The 17,307-nt window shown below is 43.4% G+C and overlaps 1 protein-coding gene across 9 annotated transcripts in view; it reads right to left on the bottom strand.

Moving 5' to 3' along the window:
• The window catches only part of GPHN (gephyrin), a 297,031-nt gene extending 290,147 nt beyond the window's left edge, over positions 1 to 6,884 (bottom strand). For 8 of the 9 annotated variants that reach the window (XM_027777278.2, XM_013305412.3, XM_027777280.2 and 5 more), the window contains exon 1: positions 6,729 to 6,884. In XM_027777278.2, the coding sequence (XP_027633079.1) occupies positions 6,729 to 6,792 (64 nt within the window). In that variant the 5' untranslated portion in view covers positions 6,793 to 6,884. Of the gene's footprint in view, positions 1 to 3,202; positions 3,285 to 6,728 lie in introns of all 9 variants that reach the window. The other variant, XM_055800368.1, reaches the window with a different exon arrangement.
• Between the last annotated feature and the right edge of the window lie 10,423 nt (positions 6,885 to 17,307).

Here is a 17,307-nt window from a genome sequence, read left to right as displayed (position 1 = left end):
TTTCCCACATACTCAGACTTTTTTAGCTTGAACAACTAAAAAAGCAGAAAGAAAAAAAAAAGAAAACTCAAAATCTTAACTTTCACTTCACAAAGGCACTGCACAGCAAACTTCTTTGCTTTTATAAAGTGTTATAAATTTCAAGATAGAAATTTTCAGAAAAGCTCTGGGTGAAATCCGAATATGATATAAAAGCACCTCTCAACAAAAGATGCTTTACTCTTACTTGGAAACAAGCAAACAGTCAGATATGGCTAAATCAACACTAAAGGTGAGAAATTCCATGTCTGTATCAGGCTTTTGTAGGCTAGACTTTCCGAAACAGGGACTGATGGTCATATAATCTGCTATTGTTCATCTAATGAAGCCAGCAAACCAATTCAGGGTTTCTCCAGAACTAAGCTGGTTCTCATGAAATCCACATTCACTAATTTTTAAGGTAGGTAGCACAAAAGATTTTTCCACATTACTGGAAAAGAGGACAAATGTAAACATAGAAAAGTAAATGAAAGCATAATGTAATGCATAAGCCCCGTACTACTAAATATGAACTGCAGGCATGGAGCATGGGCAAAGATGGAAGTCTTTCAATTGTATTTGGGTAAGTAAACTCCAAATCAAGGAACACTGATTATTGCAAGATTTCTCACCCCTGCTCTCTAAGAACACATAAACCTCCAAATTAATGGCCATTTCTTACATACGTAGGAATTAATTAAAGCATCCATGTACAGTTAGGAAATAATCTTGTTTTATATGCTTTTAACTTCAGTGTTTCCACTTCTTTCAGTTAAAAAGCACTATCATAGCAAGCAGATTAAACCGTAAGTAGTCTGCTGTATCAGCGAGATTCCAGTCACCAATTTTTGTTCCACACCGCACATTAAAAAACAGGGCGGTAAAAAAAATCCAGGAATTTCTTCCTCTTTAACCGTAAAAGGTAAAGGTTCCTATTCAGCACTGTTACACTATAAAAAGGAAACTGAACAATTGTACCGATCATTTTCACTAGCAAAAAGCTTATCATCACAGCCATATCAAAAAAATAGAAAGAAATGCTTTAGTGAAGACTTACAGCTACAAATGGAGAAGAGGGAGATCTCCTAGCTTCTACGGATAAACTCAACATTATGACAGCCTTGCAGCTGGGAAAGACAAAAACCAATGTTGCTAGACTCTAGAATGTTTTACTCTTAATGGAAGTACAGCATTTGTCTACTTCTGCCACTCATTCACTGAACGAAGTACTTGGAAGAAAACTAAGGATCCTAGGAAAAGCTATGACTTGAACCTGTGTTTTGAAGACAAGTGCCCAATAAGATGTGGGTTTTGACACAAAGGCAGATCACAAGCAAAAAGCTAACCAACTTCAATTTAGACAATTAGGGCAATTTGGCAATAAGCCCTAGCAAATTTTATGTCAGTCCTTACCCTCCCACGCACACTCTGTAAGAAAGTTCACTGTAACTCTAATGCATGTCCAAAATGTGAATAGCAACACAATTGAGGAAAAAGATCTTTCAACTGGCTTGCTATTAATGAAGAGCCTTAGAAGAAAGTTGAGAGAAGCATACAAATTTTCAGTTGGAAAACCAACAGCATACATATTTCTAACAGTCTCAACCAACAAACAGTGACAGCGTAAGTATTTTGTTCCCAATGTTTCTCCAAGATAATTTTGAGGAACTTTTGTATCAGTGAACTTCAGATCTGCCCAGGTAATCCATTTGGATGATGTTTTCAAGTAGACGAGGCCTTCACTATCCGGGAAGAATACTTCCTTCAAAGTGATAAATTCAGACACAATGTGTACGTGCTGTGTCATTTCAACAAACAAAACTGTCTCGGACACTTAAAGATGCTAAGTGTTAAGAGGCTAAACAAAATCTGAGGTTATGCATTCAGAAACCTCCGTTTGCTTTGTTGCATAGACCCATGGCAACAACTACCATTCAAAATGTTTTAATCTCTACTTAGAAGAGGAAAGGAAGAATAAAGTACCTGAAGAAGAAATGATTAGTGAAGGATTGCATTTGTAATTTTAATTGTAAAAATGTTTCATAGCGGTAAAAAGCTGCATCACCACTTTTTAATCAATACTAAATACAATAGAACTATCCTGAAAAAGAAAGTTAGCCTGGGATATTTTGTTTTTTAGAACAAGCAAAAAACAATACAAAAAGAGGAACAAAGGCAGAAAATGCTGTTTGTGTCTAGAGATGACTCTTTCTCACAGACCTGCCCCAAGAGCAGACAAACACTGAAAGAAGCTTTATTAGCCAACCCCAGATTTGACAAGTTTTATCAGGAATATTCTGAAAAAAACATGTAACAGAACATCAAGTTTTGACCAGCTACACTAGATGCTTACTGGACAGAAAACAAAGAGAGAGGTAAAGAAGAAGAAAATGGGGATGGAGAAGAAAAATGACAACATAAAAGGGCAACCAGAGAGAACCAGAGTCTCTTTTTTCCATCAGGCTAGTGGAGATGGCAACATCGTTTAGATCTCTTTGGATGGTTCTAGTCAAGAGGCCACTTAGTCCCTCACGTAACAAGAAAGCTCACAGATTATGTAACTTTTACCAATGTCACCACCAGTGAACGATGACCTAATATTGACTCAATTCTGGGTACCATGCACATTGCCTTCTCTTTTCTAGCCAACTTTAGCATTACAAAACTCTGTACTTAGTAATCCATGTCCAATATCCTGACACCAACGGTAACTGATTAACAACCATTCTGTCACAGAAATCCCAAACATGAAAGACTTGCAAGGGGCAATCAGAGTAATTCTCTATCAAGATCTGTATTTTACTAAGGAAGCACCGGTGTACAACACTGCAGATAGCACATGCATATAATCCAACCTTTACCATAAGTAAAAAAGAGAGAAAATGACTACATTTATCTACTCCATGTTACTTATCTCTCTGTGTTTCATTTTTAAAAAGAATATATTGAGAATATATAAATGACAAAGCTTTGGCCATTGTTAGCCCAACCCTGAAAACTCATTCTCCATAACAATATTCTCCCAATCTGACAGTTAGCATTACAGTCCTTTTAAAATGCATTTTACCATAAGCGTAACCCAATGACAACATAACACTGAAGCTCCATTATTAGTTCATGTGCATGCGCTATGTATCAGTGGTGGAAGAGGGAAAACTAGGTTTGGAACTTAAGTGCGCAGTACCTTTAATCTGAACACTTCATTAAACACTGGGGCTGGATATGACACTTTCATGGTTGCATTCTTTTCACATGTTGCAAAATGTCTTGAAAAAACAACACACAAAGATTAGAACTCAGTTTTCTAGCCACAAACTGGTGAGACTTCCTATTCACATAAGACATAGCCCTCTAGTTCACAACAAGTTTCATGACTTTGTAATCTGTCATTGTTTATATTTCCCCCTGTTCCATTAAATAAGCTTAACTCTACAACCTTCTGTATAGGGACTCAAAAATAAACATGAAAGACATCTGCAAGTCAGCAGATACTGTATACACTAAAGGACTTCCCCAGATTTCAGGAAGACAGTTCTTCCACATTGAGAAAAAGTCCTAATCATGGACTCCGTTCTTCTCATAGACTCTTAACTAAAAGACCTTGACAGTTTGGATATAAGAAAAGTTAACAAATAGTATTTTTTTGAAAACACGAGGTGCTGCATCCTGCAAAATTTTGCATTTGAACACAATAAGTTACTTTGGCTAAACCATAAGCAAACTTTCTATTTCTCTAATCCGTTGTACCCATCTTAATTTGTCACAGGTGAAGAAATACACATTTGTTTCTAGATAGGAAACTACCAATACACACAAAGATGCAAAGATCTATTAAGCAAAACTAAATACAATAACATGCAAAACAAAACTGAATGCAATGAAACTATGCTACACAAAAAAAAATTCACTCTGTATTAATATACTCAAGCCATGTGCATCAATCTTGACAACAGACAAGACTAACAGCATGCCCAAATAGTTTTTTTATATCCTCAATTAAAAATAAACACAGAACTTTATTCCAAATTAGTTCAAAGGAGTTACTCATAAGTAAATTTAAATTCCATCTGAACACTATCATAAGGTGCAGTAATTGTACTTTCTAAACTGAGTATACCATGTCTAATAGGAACATAAATCTATATGGCTGTGCTGATAAACCCACAAGTATATACTGCTGACAAAACAAACATATGGCCATGATCTTAATTAGAAAAACTAAAGAAGTCATGTTATGTTAATTATTAATTTCTGATCACTGAACTGTTCTAAATGATTAAACAAAAAGCAAAAAAAAAATAGTGCTCATACCTAACCTTTCCATTCCTACGCTTATTCCTTCATCCACCAGCCAAGAAGTGATTATTAGTTCATTTCCACAAGAAAAATTCAGAAGAGAGATTTTTTAAGTTTAAAAGAGCAGAAACAACTAGGGGGTCCAAACCCTCTAAAATAGAAATACTCTCTTTCAGGGGTTAAATTAAATGCCAGAGTGGAAAATAATTAATTTTGGCCACATATATGATATTACAGAAACACATTTATATAAAATTGTATTTCATGTCTACAAACATAGACAAAAAGGAGTCTAGGAAAACTGCAAACCAAGATGTTCCCTTTCAAAATGGCAAAAGAGTTCTCTGCAAAATTTTTCAGCCTGCAATTCAAAACAGTGACAGTGAGGGGAAAAGGGCTAAAACTGTTATGCTCGCTTATGCCTTTTAACAAAAAAAATTAAAATCAGACCACACGCTCTTCTCAATGGAATTGCAAATTAGGATACAAAGTTAAAAGAGCTTCATAGTGCTCAAACAGGATTTATAGCACAAAATAAAAACCTATGTATTCTGAAAGATTATCCGAATCTATTGTGACTTAATCATTATTTAAATGATTGTAGCACCATATGTATCTGGTGCTGCATCCTGGGAACACTTACAGGTGAAAATTATTACAGCTCACTGATCAACAAAGAATAATAATCCAAGTTGTACAGCACGAAGCTGTGCAAAACACACTTACACCACTCTGTTAGCAGACACCTCCTCCTCACTTTAACTTTTACAATAATACATAATGCACGTAAGTCCCAGCTTTCGGGAACAAAAGGTACAAACTCCCCTAGCTGGACTCTTGCACCTGGTCCGGCCTGCTCTGTCCTTATTGAGGATACGACTGCCTGAAATCTGAATGCAACGCTGAGGACCTCCACCTCTGCCACACCGTGCTTTCCCAGCGCTTTCCCGTCAGAATAACCTTGCAGCCAACCGCTTCCCAAGAAGGGCCGGGCGCCCGCCGCCGCGGCACCCACGGGGCGCGCCGCGTTCAGCACCCGCCGGCGGAACAGCGCCCGCCGGGCCCCGGCCGCTGACCGCGGACACGGCCCCCCAGCACCGCGGGCACGGGGACACCCCCCATCCCCCAGCACCCCTCCTCCCTAGCACTGCGGGCACGGCCACCCCCCCAGCACACACACACCCAGCACCGCGGGCACGGGCCCGCTTCCGAAGGAGGCGTGAGCCGCCGGGGGCGTTCGCGTTAAATAAATATCGCTGGGTTTAATGATTAACTTTCAGGTTAACTCCAGGCCTCCTCGCCCCAAGGAATGCATCCTCTTTCACTCCGAACGTCTTCCGATGCCTCAGCGCGCTCGCACCGCCGCTTTCAATGAACGGTCATGTCTTCCCAGGCTCCCGATAAAAGCTACTGAGCTTGACGCGCAAAAATTTCACTAAAATCTCTCGCCCTTCCTTCACCAGAAACGTTATTTACGCCCTTACACACCCGCACGCCCCGGGGCTTCATTTCTGGGCGGCCTACCGCGCTTCCACCGGACCGCCGAGCTCCACGGTACACCGGAATAACCGCAAAGCCCCCCCCCCCCGCCCCAAGGCAGAAGAAACCTCGGAGCCTGCAGCACTGGTACCGGTCCGGGAACCGCTCTGTGCAACCACTGCATGTCATGTGCAGGGGTTCATTAAAGCATCATCCATGCGCTGTGAGCAGCGGCATCACACATGCCCTCCTCCCCCTCCCAACACAAGCACACAGGCAACGCACCCCCACCCGCCCGAAAGTGCAGGCCAGGGAGGGGGAGGGGAAGGAGTCACCCTAAGGGTGCTCGCCGCGCACAGCGTGCCACGCTAAAGGCATCCCCCGGGGCCGGGAGCTCCGGCCGCCTCCCGCCGCCTCCCGCCGCCGCCCAGGGAAGGCAGGCCACGCTCCCGCCGGCCCGCAGCTCGCGCCGGCCGCGGGCTCCCTTCTCCCGAACGCCTTCGCACTCACAGCTCCACCGCCTCCGGAAGAAGCCCGGCCAGGCTCGGCCCCGTCCCCCGCGCCAGACGCCCCCCGCCGCACTCTGTACCCTCCGGGCGGGTTACTCCCTGGCCAGTCCCCCGGGCTGCGGCGCCCGGCAGCCCCGCTCGCTCGCCCGCCTGCGGCAGCGGCGCCCGACGCCTCCCGGCCTCGCGCACACGTCCCCGCCGCGGCGCCGGTGGCCGGAGCGCCGCCCCCACGTCCCCGTCCCCGGGCCCGGGCCGAGGCCGAGGCCGCCGCACGCACGGCGGAGCGGCAGCTCCCTGCGCAGCGGCGGCGCCGCCACAGGGGACGGCGGCCGGGGCAGCCCGCGGGGCGGCCTGGCGGCGCGCACCGGCCCGCGGCCGCCTCCCACCTCCCCCCCGCCTCTCCCCTCGCCGGCCGCGGCCCGTTACCTGTGAGGACCCCGACGCGGATTTGGTGGTCGTGGTTCGTTAAAATCATCCCCTCCGACGCCATGTTTCCCGGCGCAGCCACCGCACTGACAGGGAGCGAGCGGGGGGGGAGGGGACAGGAGCGCGAGAGCGGCCCGAGCGCAGAGGGGGAGGAGCAGGGCCCAGCGGGGCGGGGCCAGGCGGCGGGGCCACCCCGGAGCGGGGCGGGCGGGGCGAGCGGGTGCAACCGCGCGCGGGGCAGGCGCGGCGCGGCGCGGCGCCCGGCCCAGTGAGCGCGAGACTGGCGTGCTGCGCGCGGCCCAGGCAGCACCAATCTAGTGCCGAGACCGCTGGGCCCGGCGCCGGCGGCCGGCGCGCGCGTCCCGGGGCGGCGGGGCCCGCGCAGCCCTGGCGGTGCACTGGCCCCTGAGGGCTCCGGCGGCGGGCTGGAACCCTGCGCCTGCGATGCCGTTCCACGTCACGCCGGCAGCGGCGGCGCTGGCAGGAGCTGTCCCGGCCCGGTGGCGCGGGGCGAGGTGGCCGCGGGGCAGCCGGCCCCGCCGCCCGGCCCAGCGGCCATCGGACCGCCCAGCCGGTACCCCGGGGCCGTGGCCGGCTGTGCCAGCGCGCCGCCCGAACCCGGGCCGCTGCCCGCCTGCCTTCACCCCCGGCGGGCCGCCCGCAGCCGGTGGGCGCCCCCCCGCGCCCCTCTGTGCCAGCACTTTTTTGTTCCGTTTTCCACCCGGAGGCTCCCGCCCTGGGTGCGGGCGCCGCTGGCCCCGGCGGGGCGGCCCTGGCCGGGGCGGGGCGGGGCGGGCGGCTGGGCTGAACCCGCGGCGCTCCCGGGTCACCCGCGGGGTCTGGGCTCGCAGCCGAGTTGCTCGTGGTCCCCAGGATCCAGGGGGGTTGTCATCATGAGGTCATGCGGGGCCAGCAGCCCCGTTCTGAAGAGTTCCCCGGTCGGGGGAGGCGGCAGGCAGCAAGGATGGTGGTCACCCTTTCCTTGGGTCAGCATGAAATAGGGAGACACCACATTTTCCCGACCGCTCGCGACTCTCCAGGGCTCAGCGAGGTCTTTTTGCAGCCTTCTCTGCCCGCTTCCCTTCCTCCCCTCGCAGCCCTTGCCCTCTCTCCCCTGAGATTCAAGCTGCTGCTACACACAGCCTTTAGACTAAGCAGCTCGGCACCATATCATCTTTACTTTGTCTTATTTGTACTATGTGATCTAGGACACTGTCTGAAAGCAAGTATTTAAACTGGTTTTGAATGAATACGGAGGCACATGCCTTCCACATTTAATAGCAACGCCATCAACCGCGAGTGATAACCCGCTGTCCAAGTCCAAGCCCTCTGACTCCAGTGGATATTTATATTTTCAGATATTCCTGTTGAAGTTTCAATACCATCTTGCTAATGGCAGACTCCAGATCATTCGCCTTTTGACTGTGTGCTAACAAACAATTACTGAAAGCATTTGTGATTTGCATAGGCATTAACGAACCACTTCAGGAGCTTTCTCTTTAGCGCATCATTTTCTTCCATGGACTACTAGTGCAAAAACAGAGGCCTGAAGAAATACCCTACGTCTGGGGGAAAGTCACTCTAGTAGCACTTTGGTGGGGTGGTGCACATGCTATCAGTATTTCTATACTGGCACGGCAATTGCAGCGTGTGCAGCCATAGAGACTGAGAATTAAGGCTCCAGAGATCTCTGGTTATGCAATGGTATAATACAACATATGTGGGTGGGTGTAAGCCTGAACCCAAAACAGCATGGTTACTGAAGATATGCTGCATTGCTGGTGCTCATGCTGCTGTTCCCTCATGTGTTCAGTCACTGTGTGTTGAATATTCTGTTGTAGACAAGACAAAAAGATTTTTTTTCTTAAATGTATCTGAAATTATCTAAAGTACAAGCAAGTAACTTGACATTTTGTAGCTTCCTGCAGAGGATTCTCACACCCTACACTAAAACCAGTATTGTTTATTCAGAACATCTCATAGTCTCCTTGTGTAGCCTGTTGATTTTTGCCCTTGTGGGTGTTAGGAAGGAGGGGCAGAATTCAGATTCCACTGGCAACGTTACCTTCAGTACTTCCTGGTTTATAAGTGCCTACTACTGGGATTTGTGTGGGGGTTTTTGTATAGAAATGTAGGAGAAGATTGTATTAATGTAATGAAATGGTGTAAGTTTACAAATTTTTAAAAGTCTGAGTCAAGAAGAAACTGAAATCAATAGGAGGGGGCTTATTACTGTGGTACGATAATCCTTGTAAACTAGATGATCGTTAACATAATGGTAGATCCGTAATAGCTTAGGAGAAGATTGTACATTGGATGATGTCCTGCAGTCGAGTTTTTGAGAGTAAGGAAACAAGTGTGTGTGAGCAAGAAACCTTTTACTGCAGGGAGACATTCTAGAAAATATGCTGGCAGTCCGTACTGGAGTTCACGTGGAGTGTCCAGAGAAAAACAAGGTTTCCCCAAGGTCAATGCACAACTGGCAATCACATTTTGTCACGTCAGCGCTGAAATAGAACTCAACTTAGTAACCTTTCAGGAAATTTTTTACATTACGTTGTCTGCCAGCTGTTAATTATCAATATCTGTTCATTAAGCTGGCTCTTCCAGCCAGGTTTGTTCCTTGTAGTCTTAGCCCACTGCCCAGCATAGTAAGCTTTCTTATTTTATCATGAGCACTATAGAATTACATATTTTAATTACTCATTCAGGTGAAACAGTTTCAGCATATAGGAAGCACTTGTTTAGTTACCTGTAGAAATCATGGTTAAAAAAAAAAATGTTCACTTCAGTATGATTACAGGAAGATACTAGTTTGTTCTGTCAATTACAGTGTGGGCAAGGATAATCTAAAAACTCATTGAAAGTTATCAGAGACACTTCACATTTAAAGTAGGTGTTCAATATAATTTCTGTAATTTTGTTGTCCCAGGGGTCTGATTTTTATATATATATATATTTTAGTGGCTCCTTAAATGTAATTTCTTAACTCTGTTCTTTTTTATTTTGAATTGGTTGGCTAGCTGGATCAGCAGTGGGACACAGCTCTTCAACTGTGTGCCATTGGTACAGATCCAGCTGAAGTCATGAAATAGCTGGCTTAATGAATCATTAATGGAATTCAGAGCATTTTATGTCTATGCCACTGGTGCAAATCCAAGTAAGATCAAGAGACTAGCTGGCTCAGTGGTTCAGTAATAGGAAGCATACTTCTACCTCCAGCTTACTGGTGCAAGTCTGGTAAAGGGTCAGGAAACTGGAAGTTTTGAGACATTCAAATACAAAGCTTTTCCAATGCAACTGTTGGTTTAAAGTCAGTCTATTATACATGATTACTTTCTGATATGTTTCAATAGTCTGTACTGATCTATAAATTTTGAAAAAGAGTAGTATAAGCATTTTCTGTGTAGCCACTGATATAGCACAATATTCATTGCTCTAGAAGAAGATACAAGAGGTGATTTCTCAAAACAATCCCCTCCTGTAGGCAAGCACCTAGGGAAAAGATGGAATGTGCACCACATGTTGCCTATGTAAGGCTAGCAAACCATCTGAATGTTCCAGTGGCCCATACCATACTCCATCCTTGTGAAACCATCTTTGAAGAGTCCTCCTGAGAACCCTGTCTGGGTTTACACCTCCAGCCAGGAGTAGGAACCTAGCTTCAGTGACTGTCCTAACTATTAGTGGGAGCGAAATGTGTTTTGGTTAGGGTAGAACTGCATTATTCCTTGCGCTGCACCAACATTTGCAGGGTCAGATTTGTCGATTAAGCAAATAGCCTCTGTCTGAGATTACGCAATGAGTGAAGCTGTTAACTTGTTAACAAACTGTATCATGACTTAGTTCATGCCTAACTGCAATACAGGCATTTGCAGCAATGACAGGCACGCGGAACACTCTGAAGGTGGCCCTGACAGACATCCATGTGTACAGCCTCTTTCCCTCATTGCCTCCTCCTACTCAGCTACCTACTGTGGTGTAACTTTTGAAATGGCACCATATGCTCAAGGATACAACCTCACATATACTCTCAAAAACAAGAACATCTGGAATAGTGACATTTACTGACCTTATATGGTATGATTTTGATGGCTCTGTGACAGTGACAACCATGTGAGTGGTCTCCAGTCTGATTCCCTTATGGCCCTTTTTTGCACTTATACTCTGGGCAACCATAAAAGCAAATGTTTCTCCTTCCCCATCATCCTGCTCAGGAAAATGGTTATAGGGAAAACATATCTTCTGATTATTTAATGCACAAAGCAGGTCTATCCAGCTTATCTCTTCTTTGTCTGCAATTTCAGATGTTACTGTTTTGCTGCTCAGATGAAGAAATGCTTCTGTCTCTACAAGCCTTTGGATGAATGTTCTGTAGGTCTCTCTCCAGGGCATGTTGGACCAGCGTGTTTTATTGCATTACATACATGTTTCTGCCCAGACATTCCCAGACAGAATTCAAGAAGTGCCAGGCAGGGAAGTTCCAAACTGAGGTATACCCTCAGCTTTGTTCCAAGGGTTTGAATCCATCACTAAAGAGCAGTGGAGGTCCTGCAGATCCTGTGCAAAGGATTATCTTTCGGTTCATAATCATTATCTTTTTGTTCATCATCCATTGAGCTGGTCCTACTACAAGTCTTATTTCTCTGTACCACCCTAAAGAAGGTACACCAGATATTTTGCTGTAGTTACTCTAATCTGCCAAAGTAGGCTTTTTGAGAAAAACAGTACACTAAAGAAGAGCTTCCGTTCTTTCAGAATAATTTGGAAATGGTGCCAGCCAAAGGTAACCTTCAAGGACTTTTGCAGGGATGAGAAGCTTGATGCTTCCCAGTATCAATTCTTCTGGGTCACTGCCCTCACTGACAACCCTCCAATGCACAGCCCATCTGAGAGCAGGACCAGGCTCTTTGAGATAGGCATTCAATATGTGTGACATCTGACTACAAATACAGTTCAGTTGATTCACTACTAGTATGGGTGCCTGGCACAAAATAAATGAATCTTACTGTGACTCCACGCGAGTGGTGTTGACACATTCAATTGTCTGTGCTTCGTTTGCTGCAAAAAACAGTAGCTATTTTAGAAAAGCAGTTGATGAGTTTAGCATACACAAAGAGTAGACAGATTTAAAAGACATCTTACTGGCACATTCTATTTCTGAGATTTCACTTTGACAAAACCGCCTCATTAAGGACTTGGATATGAAAAGCAGGAAAATGCTTTTGGATCTCATGTAAACTAAATTCAGAATTTTGATGAGCTGAATCAGTTCTTTCCATACATTATTTTCCTTTAACTGTATTTCCCCTTGTTTCCGTGGAAGAGATGAAATAAAACTTTAAGGAATCTTGGTCTTTATTAATAAGCAAGACATCTCCAAACTGTATGAAATAAGGCAGAAAGAGGTAAGAGAAGGTAAGTATTTTGAACCCATGATTAAATTAAAATATCTCAGAATGAATTAGCCACAAATGTTCATCACATATTGTGGCCAAAAGTGAACAAATGACAGCTTGCTTCTGTAGGAAATCTTGTGGTGTTTGTTTTGACTTAATAGAAGCATTAAAAATACTAGACCAGATCCCCTAAGGAAGAGGAGGATACTGTAATGGAGAAGGGCAGGTGCAATGTCCTGCCAGCTTGACTGAAGGCAAATTCTCCAACATTCATTGAAGAACACTGTTCAGAGTTTCAGCTCTGAACGACATGCTAGTGGGTTTCAAAGAGTTTGTCAGCCCTCAGACATATAGAACTATATCAACAAATAAAATTCAGGCAAAAATTGAGTAGCCATGACTTCCCCAGAAATATTTTTTTGCTGTGATCCATAGGCTATGCCTATAGAAATAGTCATGTGTACTGTCCTTGATGCCTAGTCAGTGATGGTGTGAGAAGATTTGGTCTCTGTTCATTTTTTATGAGATTACTTGGTTTTCTGCTCCTCAAGAACAAAATCAGTATCTTATTTGCTGTTTCTGCTTACACATACTTGCATTGTAGACCAGTGAAAAAGGCTTGTCACCTCTACACATATAAGGTTACCAGATGACACAAATGACATGGCAAGTTTATGAGCCTTTATATGTAGTCATGTTGAATGCAAGATTGTTTTAATACACAGGCCCTGTGTATTATTAGGGCTTTATGTATTTTTTGGTTTAGATAAGGCTAAAAAATGTTGGATGTGTTTTGCAGTAGCTTATTTAGTCTTGCTCCAGAACTCTGTTACCTCAGCTTCATCTCAGATGCTTTAATTCCCAATACAGACAGGCTGTTGGTATCAAAAATCTACTTCTCCCACAGTTAATCCAAGTTCAAGCAGAAAAGCACACAGAAAAACAAGCTTTCCAGTAACAGACCTTTCTTTAAGTCTTTTCATTTCCATCCTACTCTTTAGTCCTGTATAGGCTTAACTTCCATCTGTCCTGCATCGCTTATTTAAAATGCTAACGTAAGAGCTATTGCCTTAGTATCCAAGTATATCACAATCAATGTATTTATCCTGATGAGGTCTGAAAGATTAGCCACTATTACTCTGGGTTTACAGAGAGAGGGGTAACAGTTGCTGGCTGCATTGCAACTGACTCGCTGATGGATGCTGTGGTACCACGGTTTCTTGATTAAGGACCTGTCACAGTCTCCTTGGCTCCTGCTGAAGCAGCATATGGGCACACACTTGGGTCTTACCTCGACAGAAAGACAAACCTGGACAGGGCATTCAGCTGCGACCTGAAAGTTCAAAAGCGCTTCAGCTCTCCAGTCAAATAGTGGATTTAAATGTCCACCTCTGAGCGTGCTAGGCAGCAAGCTGTCAGCTTTTCTGGGTGGGATAAGGCTTTCAAGTCCCTGTTGTTCACAGGGCTTGTACTTCAAGTAAATAAATAGTTATTGCTAAACCAGTGGGTGAATACCCAAGTGTGACTGACTGTTTGTGGTATTAAAGAACTCACTTGGGAAAAGGGAGACCCGGGTTCTAGTCACAATTTTAATCAACATTTAATCTACAACTGAAACAGAGGCTGGAAGTGAAGTGTTTCTCTGTCCAGATCCTTGCTTCTAAGTCAAAGAATCACATTCATGACCTAATTCTTTTTTTCTCTCTCCCCCACTTAATTGAAATCCTTCTTTTCCCTTTTTACTACACCTGTCAATACTGAAGTTTTAAGTCCAACCTATATAAATAGATATACTCACATTAAATCTTACTGTCATTAATGCAAACAGTTAAATACATGAAGCTAAACGTTCTCACAGAATCAATCCCATCTGAAAAAAATTGATTGTTTTATCTTCTGGCCAAACAGAAAAGGTTTTAATAGATTATTCGACGAATGCAGGAATTACTGGACAAAATTATAAATACTAAAAAGTTTTTTTTCACTGAACATTCAGTTCAACCCTAAATGAAAATTATTTCTCACTTTGATTTTAATTTAGATCTTATTTGCTTGACTTTTATTAACCCATATTAGCATTTTCCAAAGAGAAAAAAATTTGGAAAAGAAAAAATAAAGTCTCTTGAAAATGTTAGCATTTCAGGTAGTGTTGCTGTACCCGAGAAGCAGATTTAAAATTGCAGGTGCATCTCTGCTTCATCCTACTCCACTCTTCTCACCCCCCCCCCCCCCTCTCCACACCTGATCCTTATTCCTCTCTGGCACTGCACTCATCAGACTCCTCCATCAGCCAATGCATTTCACTCTTATGGCAGAAATCTGTGCAAGGTTTTAATATGGTCTGGCAGAAACCACTCACAGATGGGTCTGAGGAGTGCCAGAGACAGCACAGTAACCCATGTGAATGGGAGGCAGGGTCAGTGGAAACCTGGAAAGGTGAGAAAGGACCTTCCTCTTTAGTCTGTTTTATAGGCTTGCCACACCTCACGGAATGCCATCCCAAGAGACGACTCTGGAAAAAGAGTATTTCTGACTACACCAGCAGTTTGCATGGTCAAATTCTTGTTCCTTTGAGCCAATTTTATTAGAAAAACTGGTATTTTACCACCTCATACAAACCTTGTCTCATATTTGATTGCAACAAGTTTCATCTAAAGAAGGAGTGACAGTTAGTTAACAATGTGTACATTTATCTTTATTGTCTAATTCTGAGATATCACTTTTTGTTTATATGTTTTTAAATACTTAGAAATTAGATAAGATCTTTTACCCATCTTTTAAAGATTAGGAAACTGAGTCAAGACCATGTGTCCAGAAATCTTCAATCCCAGCCCAGTAGCTGTTTAGGCAAGCTGACTCTTATAAGCCACTTACAGAAGTTCAGAACTACTACCTATATGGTAGCCCCTGAATGTAATTATATTGTCACATAGTCAAAGGATCTGGAACAAACATCTTGAATATATACAATTTTTGTAATGCCTTCCTGTATGGTACTTTCAGTCATCTGTATCTTACCATTCCTTTGGGGTCTACCATCCTCTTTAGTGCACCTAAATTTGTGAGGCTGAATATTGCTCCACGCGCCGGCATGGGTTCACCACTACACTGTGTAAAGGGCTGTTCATCTAGACAGTAGCATACTGATTTACTGTACACCCCGTAGGTGCTGCTCAATTTACAGAATTACTTGAGTTAGAAAACAATCTAATTTTATTCCATCAGTTGTCCAGTTACTTTGTTTAGAATAGATGGCATTAAGGTATTTGTGAAGTAACTTTAGATCAATGTTTAAAATTCATAATGTAGCAGCACAAATACACTTTAAAGCACACTCATAACTAGTAAAAATACCTTTGTATGATTTAAATCCTTTTTCTAGGATATTGACTGCTCTGTTTGCTCTGCCTCTGTAAAACATGCTGACCAGTTACAGACTAGCAATGACAAACTGGTATCAGGTCACACCATTTCTCTTGTATTCTACCGTTAACTGTTGTTAGCTTGATTTCTTCTTATCCAAACACATGATTTTTTCAATGTATAGCTCATAAACTGGCAATACGTTGGTACTAAGAGTACAATTCTGAATATATTGCTACACTGTCTCTCTGAAATCAAAGGAACTATAGTATGTCAGTTTCCATTTTGGCTAAAAATAATGTATTGGTACATTTACATACTATCAAAATAAAAATGTTCTTATTTCTCCACAGTAGAAAGCTCAGCCTGTCTTACAATTTTGTCCCTGCAATTTCAAAATGCTCACTCTGTAGCAGTGTAGTCTGCTTCTGCCAGGTAGCTTCCTCTCTGGTTGCAGTATTAGCATCCCAACACCCATCAATCTGGTGGATTAGTCCCCTAGAGCAAGAAATCTCCTTCACGTTATTTCTGTCTTGGACATGGGCCTTCTTATTCTCTGAAAGAGCTCTGCAGGGGCTCTGCTTAACGGGTTTGACATTTCTAAACTGTCGCAGATTTTGAATTGTCATTGCAAAAAAACCCTCTTGGATTCCCGTTCACACAGCATTGCATTTTTTATGTTCACGGCTTACAACACAAGATCTTGGAGGCCCTAAATTTGAATACCACAGACAAACTTGTCACACTATTTGACAACTTAGAAAGCCCTTTTTTATCTAGCTGACCTTACGAAGTTTGTCACAGCTTGCAGATAAACCTGTTGTGGGAATGTGGTATCCTTTTACTTCCTTGCTGTTCTTAGACTATATTCAGATTTCAAGTGTCATTAATTCCAAGGGTGACGTTACCTTGAGCAGTAATCCAGATGTTTTCTCCCAACTATAAGAAAAATAGTCTTACTTTTTTATACGACAATGTTATGGAAGGGTTAAGATTTAATCTTAAGAATTTAGTAGTCGTCATGCATCCTAGGTTCAAACAGTCAGTGTTAAGGTACCGTGGTTGTTTGAAATTAATCTTTGTATGTTTGTAAGCAATAAATTCAGGTTCTAACAAAAGGGTAGCCCTGGAGGATGAAGGAAGACAGGCCCAAGGCCAGTGATTTCAGGCCAAGAAAGAGTAAGAGATGAGATGACCTGGTTTAAGACCGTATATGGGGACTACAAAGGAGAATAGAAAAGTGGGCGAATTTGCAGACCCTCAGGACCACCAAAGACCTCCACTCTGGACAATTAGGCATGCACAAGAAGAAGGATGAATATTATAATTGGGTTTGGGTAATCTCATGAGTATGTATGTCTTTTCCAGGAAATATGCATATATTTACATGTACTGCATAAAATGAGCTACCTGAGAGAAGGAAGCCGTGTGCGTTAGGTGGAACGATCCCCCGTGCATCCAGCACTGCAATAAAGAATGCCTGCTTCTTAATGCTACATTGGTGTTCAGTTTTCTTATTCCTGATTTCAGTGACAATTTCATGAAATATGAAATACTATGTTGAGCGCTCAAATCTCTTTTTCATTTAGAACAGTGTCTCTGTGTATATGTAGACATATCTAAAAGCAAGGGTGTGCGTGTGTATGTGTGTGTATTCCAAAATTATTTTTCATTTCTGTTATTACTTATCGTACAAGTAGTGAGGAGTTCGGAGCCTTTGTCAAAATTTCCAGTAACTGTTACCAATTTTGATGCAAGCTGATCACCCTAAAACATAAATGACTTTATGAGATGCTGAGCATCTACCTAATCAAATG

Source organism: Falco peregrinus, chromosome 1 (assembly GCF_023634155.1).
Source record: "Falco peregrinus isolate bFalPer1 chromosome 1, bFalPer1.pri, whole genome shotgun sequence".
NCBI classification, from domain to species: Eukaryota; Metazoa; Chordata; class Aves; order Falconiformes; family Falconidae; genus Falco; species Falco peregrinus.
The sequence above is the reverse complement of the archived record's forward strand: the minus strand, read 5'-3'. Positions and strand labels throughout refer to the sequence as shown.